The following is an 18,359-nucleotide window of genomic DNA, read 5'->3' as shown; positions in this document are numbered from 1 at the left end:
GGGCGGGAGATATGGGGAGATATGGGGAGATATGGTCAGCCTACGTGCTGAGGACGCCGACCTCGGGGCGGGAGATATGGGGAGATATGGGGAGATATGGGCAGCCTACGTGCTGAGTACGCCGACCTCGGGGCGGGAGATATGGGGAGATATGGGGAGATATGGGCAGCCTACGTGCTGAGTACGCCGACCTCAGGGCGGGAGATATGGGGAGATATGGGCAGCCTACGTGCTGAGTACGCCGACCTCAGGGCGGGAGATATGGGGAGATATGGGGAGATATGGGCAGCCTACGTGCTGAGGACGCCGACCTCAGGGCGGGAGATATGGGGAGATATGGGGAGATATGGGCAGCCTACGTGCTGAGGACGCCGACCTCGGGGCGGGAGATATGGGGAGATATGGGGAGATATGGGCAGCCTACGTGCTGAGGACGCCGACGTCAGGGCGGGAGATATGGGGAGATATGGGGAGATATGGGCAGCCTACGTGCTGAGTACGCCGACCTCGGGGCGGGAGATATGGGGAGATATGGGGAGATATGGGCAGCCTACGTGCTGAGGACGCCGACCTCGGGGCGGGAGATATGGGGAGATATGGGGAGATATGGGCAGCCTACGTGCTGAGTACGCCGACCTCAGGGCGGGAGATATGGGGAGATATGGGGAGATATGGGCAGCCTACGTGCTGAGTACGCCGACCTCAGGGCGGGAGATATGGGGAGATATGGGGAGATATGGGCAGCCTACGTGCTGAGTACGCCGACCTCGGGGCGGGAGGACGGTCTCGTGTGCAGCGTCTTCAGAGCACCGCGTGAAGACGAGGGGGAGTACAAGTGAATACGGCGGAAGTACGTGCCTCTCGGGCGCTGTTGGGGGCACATGAACACGCCTTCCGCTTCTAGACAGCGAGCCGAGCGTGGGCGGTGCGCAGCCCTCCTCGACCGAGCAGAGGTCGCCCTCCTCCTCGTCGCGCACGCGCGCGCACAGCGCCTCCTTGGCGACGAAGGTGCCTGGGAGGAGAGGGCGGAGGCGGAGGGGTGGAGGCGGAGGGGTGGAGGGGTGGAGGGGTGGAGGGGTGGAGGGGTGGAGGCGGAGGGGTGGAGGGGTGCAGGGGGTAGAGGCGGCGGCGGAGGGTGGGGGCGGGGAAGGCGGCGGTGGAGACGGCGGAGGCGGCGCCGGAGGCGGCGGAGACGGATGGGGTGGGGATGGAGGAGATCTCACCGCCGCCGTCTTCGGAGTAGTAAGCGGTGAGCCAGGTGCCGTCGGGGTAGAGGGGGTCGTCGAGGCAGAGAGAGAGCGATCCCGCGAGGTACCTGCAAACACGGGAGATGCGGGGAGATGCGGGGAGAGGCGGGGAGGTGTGGGGAGATGTGGGGAGGTGTGGGGAGGTGTGGGGAGGTGTGGGGAGATGCGGGGAGGTGCGGGGAGGTGTGGGGAGGTGTGGGGAGGTGTGGGGAGGTGTGGGGAGGTGTGGGGAGGTGTGGGGAGGGTGGGGGAGGTGTGGGGAGGTACCCGCAAGCGAATGGGACCGAGGGGAGAAGGAATGGGGCCGAGGGGAGAAGGAATGGGAGCGAGGGAAAGCGGAATGCGACGGGCGGCGGGCGTGTGAGGGCCTGTGTGTGTTGGAGTGCTGCCGAGAGAGATGGGGAGGTGCTCCTTCCGTGGGGGAGAGGGAGGGGGGGAGAGGGGCGGGTCGGCGGCGGCGCGCACCACACGCATCCATAAAAGTGGCAGATGTAGACCCACACCAGCAGCGTCACCGCGACGCGCGTGAATGGGGAGCGCATGACGGCGCCCAGCAGCGGCAGCTTCTTCAGCTGGTGGGTGAGGCGGCGGAAGCGGAGGATGCGCAGCACGCGCACCATGCCGATCGCCTGCAGCGCCGGCGACGTGCCCATCAGCCCGTACGGCAGCGACGCGAGCAGGTCGGGGACAAAGTAGGTGCGGAGGTAGCGGCGGGCGATGCGGCGGAGGCGGAGCTCGGGGTAGCCGCGGTGCATCGAGCCGTGCACGAACTGCAGCGCCACGTCGATCAGGAATACCGTGGACATGAGCACGTCCACGATGCGGAGCGGCGGCGTCGCTGCGATGGAGAAGCCGACCTCGAGAGGGAGAGAGACGGCGGTGACGGAGACGCAGACGAAGACGAGGAGGTCGAAGAGGGCCATGCGGCGCGAGTGCGGGTGCACCACCAGCCAGTCCCACCCGTGCGCCTCGTCGTGCACCAGCGCGCCGTCCTGCGCCTGCCTCCGCTCACGCGCGAGCCGCTCGGCGCGCCGCGCCCGCAGCTCAGCGACGAAGCGCTCGGCGACGCCGGAGGTGGGCGCGTCGTACGAGGCGTGTCGCCGCGCGGCGGGAGATCCGCGTCGCCGCATGATCCCCAACGAGCGCCGGATCCCCAACGAGCGCCGGATGGACCAGCGGCCCGGCGGCAGCTCCTCCAGCGCAGACATGACGGCCGTGCTGCCCGCCGACGTGCCCGTCGAGGTCAGCGTGCTGCCCGAGTCGTCCGTGGGAGAGGACGGGCGGTCGGGGCTGCCCATTCGCGGCAGACGTGCGCGGCTCAGAGATGGTGGTACCAAAGTCCTTGTATCGGAGGGAGGCTCGACCGGCGGTTGGTAGTACTTGTGATTTTTCTAGCACAGATTTTTCTTTTTTCAACAAAAAGCAAGGCGACATGGCATATTTTTGTGAGTCCTGGCGCTGCCCGTGTGTTCGAAGCATGTAAGAGGATGCGTGGAGAGCAAAAAGCGTGCACACGGGCTATTCTGGCCGACCCCAAATAAATCTCCCCTCCCGACCTCCGTCTATGTTCCACTTCCACGCCGCCCCGGCCTCATCCTCCTCCGCCCCGCTCTCCGTCGCCGAGGCCCTGACCGCAACGCGATGGCACAATGCGCCGATGCGCTCGGTTCTCCATTCTCTGTGCCTCACCGCGTCGCTGCGGAGGCTGCGAGCGCCTCGTGTGTCAGCGGCCCCCGCGGCCGCCGCCACCACGTAGTCCTCGTTTTCCATTTGCGGCGGGCGCCCGGCAGATACTCGAGTAGCAGCCAGCGGCAGCGAACGCAGTACCACGGCAATCGACTGTCCCGCCAACTCGTACTCGCATAATGTGGGTAAACGAAAGTACCGTATTCGGTACTATCAAGAAAGACACCGAAAAAAGTCGCCGCGGCAGTCCACGACGAGCCAGCCTGCTGCCGGCTCGCACGGCAGCCTCTTCCTATGGACCAGCCTCGACTTCCATACAGTCAACATTTTGTCGCTGCGTGCTCGTGGCGAGCTGTGGCGGCGGTCGAAGTTGGCCCAGATTCGACGACGAGCGCCGGACGATAGTACCGCCTCTGTTCGCCCTGTGCATGTCAGGCCAGGCTGCAGCAGGGCACTACCAACGTGCTGCCCTGTTGCAGCCTGACTTTGCCCACTGTGCACAGTCGCCAGAGCACCACCACCGCCCGGCATCGTGTCACGGCGAGCTCCTTCTGCGCCCGCTCGCGAGGCTCTCGCGCTGGCACACTTTGGCCATCTGCTGCTCGCGTTCGGCGAGCTCTTCTCCGCACTCCTGCCACGGTGCCGTCACCACACACCTTCTGGCTGGCCTGAGCCGCGCGGGGTCGCCAGCGGGGGCAACGCGTCGACCTCTCTCTCTGGTGCACCACGGGCCGCAACGGCCTGCTAGCAGCGTGCGCGAGGAGGCAGTGTGCCGGCACAGTCGAGCCGGAGCATCGGGTTCTTGATGCTTCTGGGGTCAAGTTTGACCTTATGTGGCATAATATGCAACAATAATGCGATGCTATCTCCCGGCTTTTTGAGATATGATCCCTCAAAGTCGAATTTTCGTTTACTGGTGACCATAGTACCGTCTGTCCGGTTTGCGTTTCTTCAAACGAAACACTTTAAGTCTCGACCATCACTAAGCTGCTTATGTGGCACCGCAGAGGATCCCTTGGGGATGCCTGAGGCCACCCCAACCACTCACTAAGCCGTACGTAGACGAATTGGGCGCTACTTTTTTCGTTTACCCACATTATGCGAGTACCCCCCCCCCCCCCATTCTTCGACATTCTTTCCTTTCCTCGTGCGTTCCCTCTGAAGGCATCGGCGGATCCTCTCATTCCACATGGTTCGAACGACCGTACGTGTGTACGTACATCACAAGGGCATGAGAGAGCCCACATCCGGATAATTCGCACGATGTGCTCTATGGGTGACAAGAGGCGCGAGCTCCGGAGCGCGGAGGCTAGAGTCCCGTGACGACTGTCACTTCAGGGTACTCTGAGCCGCTCGCGCCCCTTCCGGCTATGCCGGTAGGGATCCAAGTTCCTGGGCGCCACTGCGCACTTGGAGCACTTGGAGTGCAGTCAGCAGCCTCACATCCAGGGCCGGGGAGCTGCCCGTTTGTTTCTTCCACGCGCCTTTCAGGCGACGTGGCACATTCATGTCAAGCTGCGTTCGCTGCTCCCGCCGGCTGCCACCCAACCCGGGCCCCCAGCAGCTCTGCACGCGCTGCACCAAGCGCGCGGCGGAGCAGGCTTCCGCTGCGGCTCCGCCTCCCGCTGCGGCCCCGGCTCCGGCTCCCACTCGCGCTCCTGAACCACCAGCTCCAGCCGCGGCTCCCGCCAAGGCTCCGGCCAGCGGCTCCTGTTCGCGCTGCTCTCGCCGGATGCCACCCGACGCCACCGCGCCGGGCCTCTGCAAGCGCTGCACGCGCGCTTCTGACGGCGCCGCCAAGGGCGCCGCTTCTCGCACCGCCGCGCCGGCGCCGGCCGCGACTGCCCAGCCCACCCAGCCCACCGCTGCCGCAGCCGCAGCGGCGCCGCCAGCGGCGCCACCAGCAGCAGCGCCCTCGGCTCCGGCACCGGCTCGACCGTCGACCGTGGCCGCCAACGGCTCCGTCTCCTCCGCCTCCGGCGCAGCAGCAGCGGGCGAAGACGGCACGCCGTCGCGCCGGCAGAAGCGGACGCCGCAAGCCCGCAGGAAGGCGATGCAGTCCCGCGCCACCGGCGCAAACGCTGCCGCGCCGACGCCCGTGCCGGCTGTGCCGGCCGTGGCGGCGGCGGCGGCGGCGGCGGCGGCGGCGGCGGCGGTGACGGGCGCGGCGGCGGCGACGACGACGACGGGTGCGGCGGCGGCACCCGTCGCCTCTGCGCCTCTGCCGCTGACGACTGCGGCGCCACGCGGTGGCGGTGGCGGTGGTGGTGCGGTGCCGAAGGCGGTCAGCAGCAACAAGCGGCGGCGCAGCGCGCCTGCGGCGCCGACGGGCGCCGCGCAGGGCGAGCACGGCTGCCCGGACTGCGCACTGCGCTTCCCGTCCCTCTCCCGCAAGCTCGACCACCTGCTTGCCTCCCTAGAAGCGGAACACCTCCCCATGCCTCCCCGTATCTCCCCATATCTCCCGTCCCTCTCCCGCAAGCTCGACCACCTGCTTGCCTCCCTAGAAGCGGAACACCTCCCCATACCTCCCCGTATCTCAAGCCCTAGAAGCGGAATACGTACTCTTGTAGCGCGCGAGAGGACACGCACTCCGCCGTACTCGGCCGCATCCCGCCGTAGTCACTGCATTCGCACCCCTCGTCTTCACGCGGTGCTCTGAATGCGCTGCACACGACCGTCCTCCCGCCCTCTGACGTTGGCGCATTCGCCGTGCAGGCTTGCCTCATGCCCACCCGTCGCCACCCCGCTGGTGGTGGGCGGCGGCGGCGGCGGCGGCGGCGGCGGCGGCGGCGGCGCCGCCGCCGCGCAGACTGGCGCCGCCGCGGGGCTTGCGCCAACTCTTGTCCCAGCACCTTCAAACCCGGCAGCAGCTGCAGCTCTGACAGCCACGCCCGAGGAGGGGGGCCACTCAGGCGGACAGGTTCGAGTCCCTGTTTAGGACGTCGCGGCGCTCGAGGCGGAGGAGGAGGCCGCGGTGGCGGTCAAGGACTACGCGCGCGCCGCCGCGGCGCGGGAGCGGATCGACGCGCTCCTCGTCGAGCGGGCACGCGCCGAGGAGGCGGCGAAGGCGGCGGCGGAGGCGGCGGCGGCGGAGGCGGCGGAGGTTGCGAAGGCGGCGGCCGCCGCCGCCGCGGCGGGTTGTGGCGACGGCGGGTTCGCGCCGAAGCACGGCGTGCGGCTGCTCACTCGCGCGCTCGACTTGCAGATGGTGCTTCCCTTGCTGCTGGCGAACCCGGTCTGCGCGCTCGACCTCGAGGGCAACCTCGACCCGGGCGGGGGCGGCGACGGCGGTGGGTTTGGCGTCGATCTGATCCAGGTGTGCGCCTTGCCCCCTCCGACTAGATCTATTGCAGGTCAGGTCAGGTCAGGTCAGGTCAGGTCAGGTCAGGTCAGTGCTGCACACGTCTTCTCGCGGACACACACGGGGCATGAACACACGAGGGCGGTGTCCTCAGGGACACGCACGCCCACAATCAGACCGTGACCTGACCTGACCTGAACCAGGTGTACGCCCCATCGGTCGACCAATGAATGAATTCGTTTGAAAATTCATTATGGCTCAGGTGTACGTCCCGTCGGTCGATTTGGTGCTGCTGATTCACACCGGCGCCCTCGCCGCCGCCGCCGTGCAGCGCGCTCTCGGCCCGTGGCTCTCCTCGCGAGAGCACCTCAAGGTCCTCTGCGACTGCCGCGCCGACGCGGAGGCGCCGCACCACCCACGGGACTGAACCCTCACATTGGGTTCGATCCTCTGGGGTTATGGGACTAGGCCCTGCACGCGGCGTACGGCATCACGCTCGCCGGCGTCGTCGACGTGCAGATCAGCCATGCCGCGATCTCGGGCGATCTCCCGCCCGAGGTGTCCCTGACCCTGACCTTGACCCTGACCCTGACCCTGACCCTGACCCTGACCCTGATCCTGACCCTGACCCTGACCCTGACCCTGACCCTGACCCTGACCCTGACCGTGACCAGGTGTTTGCGACCGCCGCCGCGGGCGGCGTGGCGCAGCAGCTGCCCTTCTTCTTCCCGACCGGGCTGCCGCGGCTGGCGAGCAAGTGGTGCGGGATCGCCGACACGGCGCTCGCCGAGCTCAAGGCTCAGTTCGGCGCCGTATTCAACGCGGGTGAGCGCCCGTTCGCGGCGCTGCCCCTCTCGGCCGCCGCCGCCGCCTACGCCGCCTCGGATGCGTGGCACATCTGGGCGGTTCACGCGGCGCTGTGGCCGGCGGTGACGCAGCGGGCGCTCGAAGGCGCGGTGCGCCGGCTGTCGGATGTGCGCGCGGCAGAGTTCCGCGAGTTCCCCGGCGGGGGCGGCCGCGAGGCGTGGGAGGAGAAGTACAAGGCCGCGCGCGCCGAGAGGGCTGCCGCCGAAGCGGCGCGCGGCAAGAGCGGCGGACGCGGCGCAGACAAGAGGGCGGCGCAGTCGCGGACGGAGGAGGGGAAGCGGCCGCTCCCCCCGGGCGGCGCGGCGGCGGGCGCGGCGGCAAGCGCGGCGGGCGCGGCGGCGGGCGTGGAGCCGCCGCCGAAGCGGCCGGCGCGCGAGCAGAAGCCGAGCGGCGCGCGGTGCGAGTGCTGCGGGCTCGGCTTCTCGGTGCGTTACCCGCCCGTCCCTCCGCCTCCCCGCTATCGGCCGCCCCCTCCGCTTCCTCCGCTGCCGCCCGCCCCCTCCGCCCCCTCCGCTACCGCCCGCCCGCTCCGCCGCCCGCTCCACTTCCCACACCCCCGCCCACGCTCTCACCGCCTCCGGTTCTCGCCCCCCCCCTAACCCCCCTAACCTCCCCCTCCCCCCAACCCCCCCCTAACCCCTTACCCCCCCTAACTCCTTACCCCCCCTTACCCCCCCCGCCCCCCTTTCTACAAAGGGCCCGAAGCAGTTGGCGGAGCACGAGGGTGGCAAGCGGCACGCGGCGGCGGCGGCGCTCGCCGCGCTGCCGGTCGCGCCGCCGCTGCTCGTCGAGTGCCGCCAGGTGGCAATGCAATACAATAATCAGAATGCAATATCATGTTCATATGATATTGCTGGTCGAGTGCCGCCAGGCGGAGAGGCGACTACAATACAACAGATTCAAATCATATTCGTATGATGTGATCTTGCTGGTCCGAGTGCCGCCAGGCGGAGATGAGCGAGCCGAGCCTGCGCGCGGCCTTTGGCCCCTTTGGCGAGGTCTGTCCTCCCTCCTCGCTCACGCATCTCGCTCGCTCGCTCGCTCGCACACACACAGACACAGACAAGACACAAACTCAAACACAAACACACAAACACTCACACACACCGCTCGCCCACGCGCACCGGCCTTGCACTCTGAATGCCGCGGGGCTCCTGTCTTACTTAGACGTGGAGTCGCGAGGGATAGCCATGCCCCACCACCTCCTCCGTGTGGAGAAGTTTACCTGACCTCCCTTCTTCTACCTTCTTCCACCTTCTTTCACCTTAGGTGCGGCAGGTGACCCTGCTCGGGCCGCCCGGCGGCGACGGCGCACCCGGAGGCAAGGAGAGGCCGTGGCGCGCGATGGTGCAGTTCAGCCAGAGCAGCGCCGCCGCGCGCGCGCTCGGGCCGACGGCGCGCCTCGCTCTGCCAGGGCCGAGACGGGAAGCTCTGGCCCCTCTTCTCACCGCCACTCACCGTGCTCTGTGTAGGCGCTCTACGTGACGGGCGACGCGGACGGCGTCAAGCGGCGGGTGTACGTGTCGGCGGATTGAGGCGTGGTTTGTTGGTGCCAGTCACTTCGCCGGCGCCGCCGTTCGGTAAGTGAGTCGATTCGATCGCATCGAGTCAGGTCTCACGTGTGGAGCACGCCGGAAATCGTCGCTGAGACAGAAATTTCCTCCGGGCCCTCCGCCAGTGCTGGCCATTTACTGGTATAGCCCCCCAGACACTCCCCCCCAGAACAATCAAACACTCTACGGCCAAAACAATCAAATGGTAAGGGCCAGTTCCATTTCACTGTGGCTCAGCTCGCGTTACAAAACCTCGCCTCCACCGAGCTTGGTACAGCAGGGGGACGCACGCGGGCGAGATTTGCTTCGAAGTTCGCGAGCTCGCGCGCGCTCCCTGGCCGCCCGCGCTGCTCCTGGTGGGGCGGAGGAGTCGCCGATGCCTCCTGGGCGGCCGCCCGCAGCCACTCGGCGGTCGGGTGGACCTCAACCGCCCTCCGCGCGCGCCGCTTCTGCCGCCGCCGCTCGGGCGCTGCACGCTCGAGTGCCATGCTGCACAGTCGCGATGCCGGTGTGGCCGTTCTCCAGTCGTAGTCGCGCCTCAGTAGGCTCTCGGCGGCTCCCGCCGCCACTGCTGCCGCCATGACCTGCGCCCTCCACAGCCAGTCGCGTGTGCTCGCTCGAACGTCGTGGCGAGCGCAGCTGCTCTGCTGCTGGTACGGCTACTTTCGCCGTACCGGTGCTAACTCTCGGTTCGACCGCACGTCCTACCGCTGGACTAGCTGCAACTCGCGGCGGCTCGCGGCGGCATGCGCTGTTGATCGACGGCGGCTACCCTCGCTCGCCTCGCTACCCTCGCTCGCGCCGCGGTCACGAACCAACTTGCCGCCGCCGCACTCCCGCCGCTCATTGCCGCCGCCCACACCGCCACCCTCACCGCCGCCGCCCTCCCACCCGACACTTTTGCGCTGACCGCGCATCCGCTTCGCCGCCACCCTCTCATCTTCCTCCAGTCCAGCCCGCACCGCCGTCTGAGTACTGAGATGCGGTTCAAGTGCTTGTCCGCCGAGCTGACAGTGCAAAATAAGTCGTCAAAGGTGCACCTGAGCTCCCCCTCTTCCCCATCTCTCCAGCCCCCTCCCCGACCGGCCGCGCGGACAAGAGCAACGACGGCGGCGAGGTCAGAGTCAGCAGCAGATGAGGCAGCAGCAGATGAGGTGGAGGGACCGGACGAAGTGCTGCTCGCGGTGGGTGCCGGTCGCGGGGGGCGCCGGGGGGGAGAGGGGAGGGGAGGGGAGGGGGGAGGAGTCTGGGTGGTGCACTTGCCTAAGGTTCTTGCCCTCGAATGCAGAATGCAACGAAATGCAATCACGCACAAAATGCATCGAATGCAGAATGCAACGAAATGCAATCACGCGCAAAATGCATCGAATGCATATGCAACGAAATGCAATCACGCGCAAAATGCATCGAATGTTGCAATGCAGTTGTAATGCAGGAGATGCATGCGAATGCAGAAAATGCACTGCATGGGCAAAAACCACACGCATTTTTGGGCAAGAACCACACTTTTCCCGGATGGTCTTCTACTACGGGTGCCTGTTTCATTGGTTCTCCAAGATGCAGCGCTCCGTCACGCTTTCGAGCGCCGAGGCCGAGTTCTTTGCCGCCAAGGAAGTTATCTTCATCCGCCGAGCTACTGATCGACCTCGGCATCCCTGTCGACGCCCCCAGCGTCATCAAGTGCGACTCTCCAAGTCCGCCGTCGGCATGGCCTTCGACCCCGTCGCATTCAAGAAGACCAAGCACATCCTGCGCGCCGCCGAGTTCCTCCGTGACCCTGTCGCACGCGAGGTCGTCTCTGTCGAGCACCTCCCCGGCGCGGTGATGCTCGCCGACATCCTCACCAAGGCTGCCTCTCGCGCCGTCTTTGTCGAGCTGATCAAGCAGCTCGACACCTTTGCATGATCACGTCAGTTGCGCTCTAGGGGCTGTCCCCCTTTTCACTGTGTTGTGTCCCTCGCACCCCCGTGCTCTGGCCAGGAGGGGCTGTTCCCGGGGCATAACTCCCCCACAGCGCAGACGTTCACACTTCCACACCCACAGCGCCTCGTCCAAGACCTGTCTTGTGTGTCCTGGACCTGTCTTGTGTTTCTGCTCGTTTTATATATGTCGCTTCACGCTCTCATTCTCCTCGATGCTGTCGTTCGCCGCGCTCCATTGCCTCGCGCGCGCGTCCTCTCTGCCACTGGCATCGTTCAGTCCTCACTGTGACGAGCTCCACCACCAAGTCATCCATCTCCTCCCGTGTCACGGCCACCACTGCCGCCACCGCCGCCGTCGCCGTCGCCTGCCTTCTCGCCGCGCCGCGGCCCGACCCCTCGGTCGCGCTCGGCTTTGACTCGCTCTTCGTGCCGTCGACTTCTCCGTTGCCGTCCGAGCGCTCGCAGACACCGCAGCGTGATCCCGACGTGCTGACGCTCGTTAGGCCTGCATGCATACTGCGGATTAAAAACTGTAGGTACCCTTAGACTAGTTGCAAAAAGTCTGTGCAAAAACGGTCAAAAACTACCAAAAACGCTGTCACGGCCAGCTCGGCACTATCTACTCAAAAAAAGTGACGTAGAGCACCCACTTTTTAAGCGTTCCGTGCACACACAAGGTCCGCCTGCGTGCACCGCCAGCTTCTCAGGGCCATCGCGCAAAAAACGAAGGAGGAGATGCATCCTAGCTGTCGCCACCGAAGGCGACTCGACGCCGCTGAGATCTGAGATCAAGCTCTGACAGGTCACACGTCGCTCCTTTGACGCCGACGTGACTCACCCGTACAGAGCGCATCAGGACACAGTCTCGACGCGCTCGGTACGACGCCTGCGACCCGTCTCGGGTCAGGTGGCACGACGCTCATCGCGCCTGCCAGCGCTGCCGTGCAGGCTGCCACGACAAGGTCGAGCACGCTTCTATACGCTCGCCCAGCCTTCCTTTCCATCCCATTAGGCAGCCTGGGAACGGTGGCGGTCAGAGGCAAAGCCTGCGAGGGGTGGTGGAACCACATGTCACGGCCACCGCCGGCTCGACCCCACGATAGCCTCCGAAGGCTGACTTTGCGGCACCATCATCGGACGATGTCGACGAGTTGGGTCGCTCTCGCGGTAGCCAGATGACCTCTCTTTCTAGGAGCATCGGCCATGGCCTCAGGGAGCGCGGGCGAGGGCGCTGGGAGCAACACGGAATAAAAAACATCAAAAGTGGTCCTGTTGACACCACCCCCGTATTTGCAACTAGTCTTTACGGATACTCTTCACGCACGCTGCCGGACAAAGAGGTAGAGCGCAAGCTCAGTTTCGCCCACCTTTACAGAACAGTACAATGTGGAGTGTTTCTCGACGGAGGAGTGGACGAGGCAGAAACAACGTCAACGAGAACAAGCCTCTCGCCGTTGTGTACACGTATCTCCACGAGCCGGAGCGACCGTACTCAAACAACGTGCTCCATCGACCGTACTCAAGCGACTGCACATACGTACTCCAGTCGCTGCTCTCTCGCGCGGGCACGCGACGCCTGCCTCTCCGTGCCGCTCACCAGCTTCCCACGAAGGCCGCGTCGAGCACCGCGTCGGCCGCGGCCTCGGCTGAGAGGCGCACCGTCGCCCAGCTCGGCCCGAGCTCGCGCGCGGTCTCTGCCATCGTCTGATTGGTCAGCACGAACGTCATCGCTTCCTTTAGGCCCGCCTCGTCCACGCGCACGACAAAGCCGCGCCCGCTGCTGCGCGGCTCGAGGATGGACGGCGCGAGCACCGCGTGCCGGCTGTCGATAATCTCCTCCGCCGCGCCGCCCGCGGGAGCGACGACTTGCAGGCCCGCCGCGGTCGCCTCGGCGAGCGGCAGCTGGAACGCCTCCGCCATCGAGGCGCTCACGTACGCGTCCGCGCTCTGGTACATTGCGGCCATGTCCGCCGCGCTCAGCTGCGCGCCGATGATCTCGACGTCGGCGTCGGGCCCGTCGACCGAGAGCGGCGGGCTGATCGCTTGCAGCGCCTCCTTTGCCTTGGCGCTCGAGCCGTACAGCGCCTCGAGGCCTTTTAGCACGAGCAGCGGCCGGCTCTGCTGCTTGCCGGTTGGCCGCAGCGTGCCGTTGCCGCCCCACCAGCCGCCGTCGCGATCGCCGCCGTCGCGCCCCACCGAGTGTGCGACCGACGCAAACGCCTGGAGTAGCATCTTCAGGTTCTTGTTCGGCGTGCCCGCGCCGACGTGCAGGAAGACGAAGCGCCCCTCCCAGCCGCGCTTCTTGCGTCGCCGCGCCCTCTGCTCCGCGTCGAGCGGCGCGTAGGCGGCGGGGGACACGCCGTGCGGCGCGAGGGCGATTCGCTCCCGCGGCACTCCGCACGAGGCGAGGCCTTCGAGTGAGTAGAGAGACGGCGTGAGCAGGCGCGTCGGCACGGCCATGCCGTGCGCGAGCGTGCCCCACGAAGGAGAGCCTTCGGCGATCCTGCCTGGGCAGCCGAGGTGCTCCGCCGTCGCAAAGACGAGGAGCCGCGCGGCGCCGGCGGGCGCGGTCAGATTGTACGGCCACGCGATGCGCACGACGACCGCGCCGGGTGGGACCTCCCCGGGTGGCAGCACGCGCACGTTTGGCGGCAGCGGCGTCGTCACTCTCGAGCGATGGCGGTCGTTGCCAAACGGAGAGGTCGCGTCGGACCACGAGAGGCGCACCCCGCACCGGCTGGCGAGCTCGGAGACGAGGGACGCGGCGACGAGCGCGTACGAGTGCGCCAAGCCTCGCCAGCCGTCGATGTGGAGCAGAAGCGGCGCGCGACGCGAGGCGGCGATCTCGTCCTCCTTGAAGTTCTCGGGCTCGTCCTCTCGGCAGCCGCCACGGACGACGAGGGCCTCGCGGGTGTTGGCGTAGGCGGCGCCGATCTCCTTGAAGTTTCGCAGCTCGAGCTCCTTGAGGTTGGTGCGCGCGACGTCGCCGATGACGCTCGCGTTCGTCGCGATCTGGAACTGCGCATACGCGGATCGGCCGGGCAGCATGCGCGCGCGCCGCCAGCAGCCGGCCGCGCCCTCCCAGTTCATCACCTCGCCATAGTACGCGGCGCTGCCTCGATTGACGAGCAGCGCAACGTCGCAGCCCTTGGCAGGGTGGTCGCTGTCCGTGTCGCCCTTGATGGGTACAACGGTCGGCTCGCACGCGCAGTGAGCCGTGACCGGCTCCCGCGAGCGCCACGCGGGAGCGACCGACTGCAAAAACAAGTCGCGAGGGACGATCGGCACCGCCGTCGCCGCGTCCATTTGGATGGGCGGGTCGGTCGGCAGCAGCGGCCGCCCGAGGAGGCGCGAGAGCGCGACTTGGTGGCGGTCGGCGCCGTTGCCGACGATGCGTTTCGTGCCGTGGCGCATGCCTCGCAGGAAGCCAGTCGCGAGCTCACCGGAGACGACGCCGTCCAAGTCAGTCCACGCGACCATACCGAGGAGCCCGTGGCCGCGTCCGACGGCCCAGTGGCGAGCGAGCACTGCAAACGTGCTCGACGCCGCTCCCACGAGCCCCGCGCATCGCGAGAGCGCAAACAGGTCGAGCAGCGCGTCGCGGCGCACCCTCTCCTGCGCGGCAGAGACCTCCGCCGCGCCTCCAATCTCACGCACAGCGCTCGCGGCCTGGTTATACGGCAGCGGCAGCCCGTGCTCATCGCTCATGCCGGTCGCGGCGAATGCGGTCGTGTGCGAGCCCATTGCGTGGCGGAACGCGCCTCCCGCGAAGCGCACGCTCGCGTTGGCCGCGCCGGCAAGAGCGTCGGCGATGCCGGCCGCGTCCTCGTCGTCGGTCGCGAGATAGACGAGCGGCGGAAGGCCCGTCGCATTGCGGTCGGCAGCCGTCGGCAGCATCGGAAGCAGCCGCGCGGCCGCCTCGACGAGGTGCTCCGCCCTCGGCATCTCGCGGTTGGAGTACTGCCTGTCCGTGCCGCCGCTGACGTCGACCACGGTCACGATGTCGCCCGATCGGAAGTGCGCGCCGAGGATGGGCGACGTCGAGAAGGCCGACGCGGCCGAGAAGCGCGGGCTCTGCGCGTCGCCGCCGCCGCCGCTCGAGCTCTCTGCAAGCCGAGCCTCGAGATAAGAGCGGACGCTCTTGCGGAGGCGCAGCACGCGACGGGCGACCGCGCCCGCCCAGCACTCGGCCGTGCGCACTGCGCTGTCGCCCACGCTGCTCGGCAGCAGCGCATGCAGCGGCGGCGGCGGCACGTACAGCGCCGCGCCGCGCAGCGGGGTTGACATGGTCACCCGAGACACGTCGGAGTAGGGCTCGGGGATGAATCGCAGCGCCTCGCTGCGGAAGACGTGCGCGTGCCACTCGCACGAGCCCAGCCGCTCAAAGTAGCACGAGAAGCCGAACGTGTCGCTCGCTGCCTCTGCGCTGCAGTTGGCGCCGCGGAAGATGGGCGGGTGCGTCTCTCGAGGGCCCCACAGCAGCGTGCGATGCGAGTGCACCGCCTGCGCCTGGGCGTACACCGCTGCCATGAGCGTCGAGCCGACGCCTTCAAAGTCCTTTGGGTCGCCGCCGGCGATGAGGAGACGCGCCGTCGAGCAGTCGGGAGGCGTCTGCGACGCCTCGAGGTACGCTGCGGCCGCGGAGCGGAAGGCGGCGCCGCACTCGGGCTCGGGGCCACCATCGTCGCCCTTGTCGCCGCCGGCCTCCGCCACCGCCGCCTCTACCGCCGCGTCGAGCCGATCGGCCCACGGCGCTGATGGTGGCTGGGTCGACGAGCGCGAGGGCAAGCGGTTTAGGCGGCCGGCGAGGGCTTGCATTTGGCTCGATGAGGCGGTGGAGGCGGCCGGGGGGGAGGAGGGCGACGATGGGGGCGACGAGGCCGGGTGCGGGGCCGAGTGCGGCGCCGCGTTCGGAGCGGCGTTCGCGGCGTCGCCGGCGCCGCCGCCATTCTCGCCACCGCCGCCGCCATTCTCGCCGCCGCCGCCGCCGCCATTCTCGCCGCCGGCCGCCGCGGCCGCCGCCTCCTCGAGACGAAGAAAACCGCCGCCGCCGGCCCGCACCGCGTGCGGCGGCGTCGCCCACCTCGTCCGCAGCTCATGCACTCGGCTCGCGTTGAGCAGCGGCAGCGGCGGGAAGAAGTGCGCCGCCTCCACGGGCGGCTCGCCGCAGCTCGATAGGAAGTTGCTCGCGACGTACTTGGCGGCCGAATGCGGCGGCGCGCCCGCGTGCACAAAGCCGAGACCCGCTGGGAAGAGCAGCAGCCTGCCGCGCGCCGGCCGCACCTCAACCGGCTGCGGGCGCATGAATACGGTCTCTCCGCCGCTGGGCACGTCGTTGAGGTAGAGCAGCGCCGCGATCGCGCGGCAGCCGGTGCCGCTGCTGCCGCTGTCGACGTGCCAAGCGTGGTGCTGCGGCGGCTCGGGCGGCTCCGATGGCAGGTACCGCTTCAGCCGGAAGCCTTCGTCTCGCATCTGCTGCGGCGCATCGACGCCGGGGTTGAGCTCGCTGTAGTCGGCGAGCGCGCGGAGCACGCCCTGCAGCAGCAGCAGGTCGACGCCCTGCCACACGGCCGACGGGGAGCGCGAGACGTCAATCTCGGTGGTGAGCTTACCCTCGGTGTCGACGACGAAGCCGTCTCCGCGGCTGACGCTGCCAGCGTAGTGCTCGGCGCGGCCCTCGGCGGACTCGAACGCGGCGATGATCTCGTCGCACAGGTCGTCGCTGAGCACCCCGTCATACACCGCGACGGCCGGATCGAGGCTCGGCAGCGACGCCTCCGTCGCCCGCCGCCTTGCCGCGTCGTGCGCCCTCGCCGCCTCGAGCGTCTCTGCCCGCGGGTAGAGCGGCGCGCTCGAGACCCGCGGCGGGATGAGCACGCGCCGCCGTGTGCGCCGCTCGAGCAGATCCTCCAGCATCGCGAGATTGAGCGCGATGCTCGCGCGCGTGCTGTCGGCCCCGTCCGGCCGCTTGAGCGCCGCGAGCCAGCACGCCTCCGCTCCGAAGAGATCGCCGCGACGAAAGCGCCCCATGCCGAGCTCCGCGATGGCCGACGCCGCGAGCGCCTCGTCGTCGGCCGCGTCGCACCGGCGCGACGGCTCGCGCCCGCCGACGCCGCCAGAGTGCATGAGCATGCCGACGCCCACGGTGTGGTTGGCGCGCGCCGCGAGCGCCGCTGTCTGCGCGGCCGCGAGCGCCGCCGCCGCCGCGCCCGACATGTCGTCGCAAGCGCCGCCACCGCCGCCGAGCACGCGTGCGTACGCTTCGGCAGCATATGCCGTCGCCCACCGCGCCGCGGCGGGCGAGGGCACGCGCGCCGCGTACCCCGGCGCGGTCGCGCGGCCGTCCTTGGCGTCGAGCCCGCCGGCACGAAGCAGCGCGGACGTCTCCGCGGCGGACGCGCGCAGGCTTAGGTGAGGGAGCACCCGCGAAGGCACCGCGTCGGGCAGATCGGAGTGATCGATCACCAGGGAGAGCGGAGCGCCGAGGGAGACGCCGCGGCCGAGCGAGCCGCCCTCACGGCTCTCGCCGCCGCTCGCGCGGTCCTCGTCGAGCTGGCGGCCCATCGCGGCGTACAGCGCGTGCACGTGCGCCGCGCAGTACTGCTCGGCGCTCAGCTCGAGAGGGTCCGCCGCGCCGGCGACCGCGAGGAGACCGGGCAGCTGGTGCTCGGGAAGGCGCGCGCGCCAGCGCAGGCACGGCGCGTCGTGGAGCTCGAGGCGGGAGGCGGGCGCGAGGAGGCTCGCGAGCGACGCGGCCGGCTCGCGCACGAGGTACACGAACGGCGTGCTCGGGAAGGCCGCGCGCAAGAGCCGCAGCGACGAGGGCCACGCGGTGCCGGCTGTAGAGAGTTTGACCACGAGCGAGGTGCGCCCGGCGTAGGCGCGGTCGTTGGTCGCGCCGAGGCGGAGCGAGGCGGACGCGCGGAAGAAGAGGTGCGCCACCGCGCGCAGCGCGCGCGCGCGGAAGGCATGCGTCAGTGAGCGCAGCGGCGAGTCGGCCTCGTCGGCCGACGGCGCGGCCGAGAGGAGGAGGTCGGTAAACGCCTCGGGCTCCTTGAGCGCCACCACGTCGGGCAGCGAGCCGAGCATATTGGCAAGCGCGGTCGATCCGACGCGGCCACCGTGGACCACAAAGCCGCGCGGGGACGACCAATAGTCCTCGGGTGTCTCTTGCTCCAGCAGACGCATGAGCTCGGAGAGCGGCACCGGCGGCAACGCTCGGCTTGCACAATCACCCATCTCCATGAGATTTGAGAAGAATGGTACGGGTACGGTCAGGTTTAGCGTGCAGAGGTGCACGCCGTGTGCGTCCACGCGCATGGGCGACGCCCATGGCGAGATTTGCATTATACCCACCGCCTCCACCCCGCCGCCAGCGGGTCGTGGGGGGGTCTGAAAAGGGGAGCTCCCTCTCTCCCCACCCCGAGAACCTCTGCCCAAGCTGATGGTGCCCAGTCCAGAGGGCCTCAGGGGCTGTAGAGTCACACCTAGGAGAGGGGGTAGCTCACACCTTGTGGGCCGCACTGACCCTTCTCCCACGTGCCCTTGCCCGCCCCTCTGACCGCCGCCCGAGAGGCCCGACTTTAAGGGGCTGGTGAGAGCCCCCACCGTTGCGCCCTCACCTCACGCTGATATATCCTTTGGGAATGCCCATGGGACCTGGGGGCAGCTTTGCCCGCGGGTGCCATGCTAGGCTATGGTAGCCATTCTCCCAGATTCTCCGGAGAGGCCGCAAAAGCGGCCAAGGCGGCCTCCACTCAAGGATCGTTGGGATTTTCTG

General features: G+C 68.3%; 2 protein-coding genes across 2 annotated transcripts in view; both read right to left on the bottom strand.

The window, feature by feature from the left end:
* EMIHUDRAFT_452107 (hypothetical protein) overlaps window positions 1–2,594 on the bottom strand; it is a gene marked incomplete at its 3' end in the record, with an annotated part of 3,369 nt that extends 775 nt beyond the window's left edge. Inside the window, exons 1-2 of the mRNA XM_005765289.1 lie at window positions 1,713–2,594; window positions 1,224–1,315 (exon numbers count right to left, since the gene is read on the bottom strand). Of these exons, the coding sequence (XP_005765346.1) occupies window positions 1,224–1,315; window positions 1,713–2,545 (925 nt within the window). The 5' untranslated portion in view covers window positions 2,546–2,594. The remainder of the gene's footprint in view (window positions 1–1,223; window positions 1,316–1,712) is intronic.
* A 9,578-nt stretch (window positions 2,595–12,172) lies between these two features.
* Window positions 12,173–17,899, bottom strand: EMIHUDRAFT_213159 (hypothetical protein; the record flags this gene model as incomplete). The annotated part of the gene is made up of 5 exons (XM_005765288.1): window positions 12,173–12,697; window positions 12,776–13,082; window positions 13,161–15,210; window positions 15,622–16,675; window positions 17,003–17,899. 5 exons carry the CDS (start codon window positions 17,897–17,899, stop codon window positions 12,173–12,175), a joined length of 4,833 nt encoding a protein of 1,610 aa, XP_005765345.1.
* Between the last annotated feature and the right edge of the window lie 460 nt (window positions 17,900–18,359).

The sequence above is a fragment of the Emiliania huxleyi genome (genome assembly GCF_000372725.1).
Source record: "Emiliania huxleyi CCMP1516 unplaced genomic scaffold EMIHUscaffold_56, whole genome shotgun sequence".
Classification (NCBI taxonomy): Eukaryota; Haptophyta; order Isochrysidales; family Noelaerhabdaceae; genus Emiliania; species Emiliania huxleyi.
This window is presented reverse-complemented; position numbering and strand designations above follow the sequence as displayed.